The sequence below is a fragment of the Oryctolagus cuniculus genome, chromosome 1, assembly GCF_964237555.1.
Source record: "Oryctolagus cuniculus chromosome 1, mOryCun1.1, whole genome shotgun sequence".
NCBI classification, from domain to species: Eukaryota; Metazoa; Chordata; class Mammalia; order Lagomorpha; family Leporidae; genus Oryctolagus; species Oryctolagus cuniculus.
This window is the reverse complement of record NC_091432.1, coordinates 117240933-117244267: the sequence shown is the minus strand read 5'-3', so window position 1 is coordinate 117244267 and position 3335 is coordinate 117240933. Positions and strand designations below refer to the sequence as shown.

The following is a 3335-nucleotide window of genomic DNA, read 5'->3' as shown; positions in this document are numbered from 1 at the left end:
ACGCAGGGCCCCTGAGGCATAACTGGTGGAAAAAGCCACTTCTGCAGCATTTTCCACTGCTCCTCAAAATGGAATCACAGCTGTGGCCTTGACAGCTTAGCCCACAGTCCAGGCTCCCACGTTCCTCCACCCCACATTTAGATGCTGTTAAAGCTCGAGTGCATCTCAGTGTCCCTGCTCTCTGGGGGTCTTGGCGAGTGCCCCATCCCCAACATGTGGGCTGACTGTGGTGTGTGTGACATTCTCTCTCAGGGCTCGTAATTCACAACCCAAGAACTGACCACATGATCATTTTAAAGACTAAAACAAGGACCTAACATGATAAACTTCCCATTGATTTTATCTGAAGAGAAATTTTGCCTCTGTAGATAAACCTGCCTCATTCTTCTGTTAGATGCTGAAATATTTTAACCTAGTATATTTCACTCCTCTAACTAGCTGCCAGGAAACTAGCATTTGAAAACACTGTTTTAACTATTGGTTATGCCTGCTAGCTTCCCACCTCTTCCTTCTGTTTCATATTTTTCTACTTTTGTATCTTATGTGCCTAAAACTTATCTCAAACCCTTTGGAAGTAGAAGTGCATTAGAATCAGACATAGTGTTTTTGATTTGAGTTTTCTCAGTTCCCTATTAAACTCACTACAATTGATTTGGGGAAATTACAAGATTCTTCAGTTCCTTCTCGTCTTACAAGTACCTTATTCTTTCTGTATAGATTGTTTGATGGGAGATCCATGTGCCATGGTGAGTTTCTATCCAGATATCCCAGAAAGTGAACCATCAGTTACCTGTGGGGAATTCGTCTTCCTCATGGACTGCTCAGGAAGCATGAAGTGCCCTATGAGCAAACAGGCTAAATCTCAACTGTGCATAGAGGCAGCCAAGGGAAAGCTGATACCTTTCTTTTTCTGGGTCACTTGTTCAACTAAGGATGAATTCCAGGGGTAGATGGCCATTTGCAGCTGTAGCTCCATTTTGCATCTGAGCTGAGCTAGCATGACCAACCTGAGGCTAGTCTTGGAACATGAGGAGGCACAAAGAGGGGTGAAGTGTTGGATTGGCAGCGCCTGTGTGTCTGAGAGGATCCTCTGTCTCCTCATACTCTCTTACCTCTAGGAAACTCTACTTTTGCTCCTGAAGAGTTTGTCCATAGGCTGTTATTTCAAAATCTATGAATTTGGATCTTTGTTTGAGGCATTTTTTCCATAAGTTTCTAGAAAGGCCATAGAGTGCAAAAAGATACTTTAAGAAAGGGAATTGATTGTTAAAGGGGTTATTGTAGAATGGCTTTTGGCTTTGGGCACTTCAGGTAAGATTTTTTTTTTTTTTGATGGGGGCATTTTTTTTTTAACAGGCAGAGTGGACAGTGAGAGAGAGAGACAGAGAGAAAGGTCTTCCTTTGCCGTTGGTTCACCCTCCAATGGCCTCCGCGGCCGGCACGCTGCGGCCGGCGCACCGTGCTGATCCGATGGCAGGAGCCAGGAACCAGGTGCTTTTCCTGGTCTCCCATGGGGTGCAGGGCCCAAGCACCTGGGCCGTCCTCCACTGCACTCCCTGGCCACAGCAGAGAGCTGGCCTGGAAGAGGGGCAACCGGGACAGAATCCGGCGCCCCAACTGGGACTAGAACCCGGTGTGCCGGCGCCGCTAGGCGGAGGATTAGCCTAGTGAGCCACGGCACCGGCCTGATGGGGGCATCTTAATTCAAGGACTCAGCACTGGATGGTGGTGAGCAGCCATTACAGGACAACTGAGTGTTTGCCTTTCTCAGGGACAGTGTAAAGCACACCCAGCAAACCATGGAGGAGGCAGTGAGAAGAGTGCAGCTCATGAATGCAGATCCAGGGGGCACTGAAACCTTGACACCACTCCAAGACATTGACAGAAGAACCCCCATTGCAGGCCACCCCTACAGGTAAGAATTGGGATACAGCTAACTGAAGGACAGAGAGAGTGAAAGTCTCCACTCAAGAATCCATGCCAAGAGCCCCTGAACTTCACTGAAGCACTGTTGAAATATGGCTTACAAGTCCGAGTCTTCTATCCAGTTGTCAGTAGAAACCTTTTCCTTGTTCTTTTTCCTTAACTCCATGCACTGGACAATAGAAACTCTTTGTGGAGTGCCACAACAGCCTTAGATGAAGCTAGGATGCTGAACAGGCCTTAAGAGTACATGCTGGGAGTGACAGTTGAACTTCAGGGATGTCTTGACTGCTTAAAGAAGTAGCAGAGCCTTTTTCAAAGGCAAAGTCTGAAATCTTAAAATGAACTTGACAGAGGATTGATGAGCATTTGTCTTCACAGATGGAGAAGTTACTGATACATGCAGTGTAATTAAAGAGGTTAAGTTCAACAGCAGGAAGCACAGGTATGAAGAGAAATGTGGTTTCTGCTGGATGGTGATGTCACTAATGTCAGCCTGTAATTGAGTGTCACGTGATTCAGTGTGGAAATCCCTTGCGGGGACAGAATGCCTCTGGAATTTTAAATTTAGCAACTGAAAATTTGTCTCTCTGTACAAAAATAAAAAAATTTCAAGGAGTGGACATTTGCTCTAGAGGCTAATGTGCTTGATGTTTGCTTCAAAGGGAAAATTGGGCCACCAGCTACCAGGCTTGTGTCTTTTGGCTTCCCTGCTCTTAAAGGTCTCAGCTCCTGGATTCTTGCTGCCTTGGTAGCCTTTGAATTAAAACATTGTATATAACTTCACAGTTTTCTGTTGTCTTTAAACAGTTTGCTCTGACATTGCTTTGAGCAGAACCTGCCGAAGGTGTTATATTTTAAGTCATATCTTGAAGTCCTATAAAGTCATAATATATTTAGAAACCATATATTTAAATTCTGGTTCTCCTTTCTAGATATTATCAAAATCCTCTAACCTCTCCAAACCTCAGTGTCCTCACCTGAAAATAGTTATACCATATGGGTTTATTTTATTAAAAGAATATACCCAAGGAAAGCTTTGGAAACTGTGTTTGACACAAATAAGTGCTATTTAGGATTTTACTATTATTCCCATTATTATTTTTATCATTATTTACTCAGAAGTAGGGAACATTTTTTTCTGCCAAGGGCCATTTGGATATTTGTAACATCATTCATGGTAAAATGATCAATTTAAAATTGATCCTGTATAAATCTATTGAATTATGAGTCCTGCCTACAGTTGCCTTGGTAGTGTCAGACCAAATGATTTTGTGAGCCTTGTACAATCAGTAGGCTGGATGTTCCCAACCCATGATACACAAAACATGCTAATGAATTAAGGCAAATAGTTAGCTATCAATGAAAATTGTTCTTTTTTTAAAGATGTGTTTTATTTGAAAGGCAGAGCA

General features: G+C 43.4%; 1 protein-coding gene across 1 annotated transcript; it reads left to right on the top strand.

The window, feature by feature from the left end:
- Positions 1–550: 550 nt before the first annotated feature.
- LOC138846156 (von Willebrand factor A domain-containing protein 5A-like) lies at positions 551–2488 on the top strand. Its single transcript, XM_070061015.1, has 4 exons — positions 551–914; positions 1119–1203; positions 1756–1915; positions 2291–2488. The coding sequence occupies exons 1-4, from the start codon at positions 726–728 to the stop codon at positions 2427–2429; spliced, it is 573 nt and encodes a 190-aa protein (XP_069917116.1). The 5' UTR covers positions 551–725; the 3' UTR covers positions 2430–2488.
- The last annotated feature ends 847 nt before the right edge of the window (positions 2489–3335 follow it).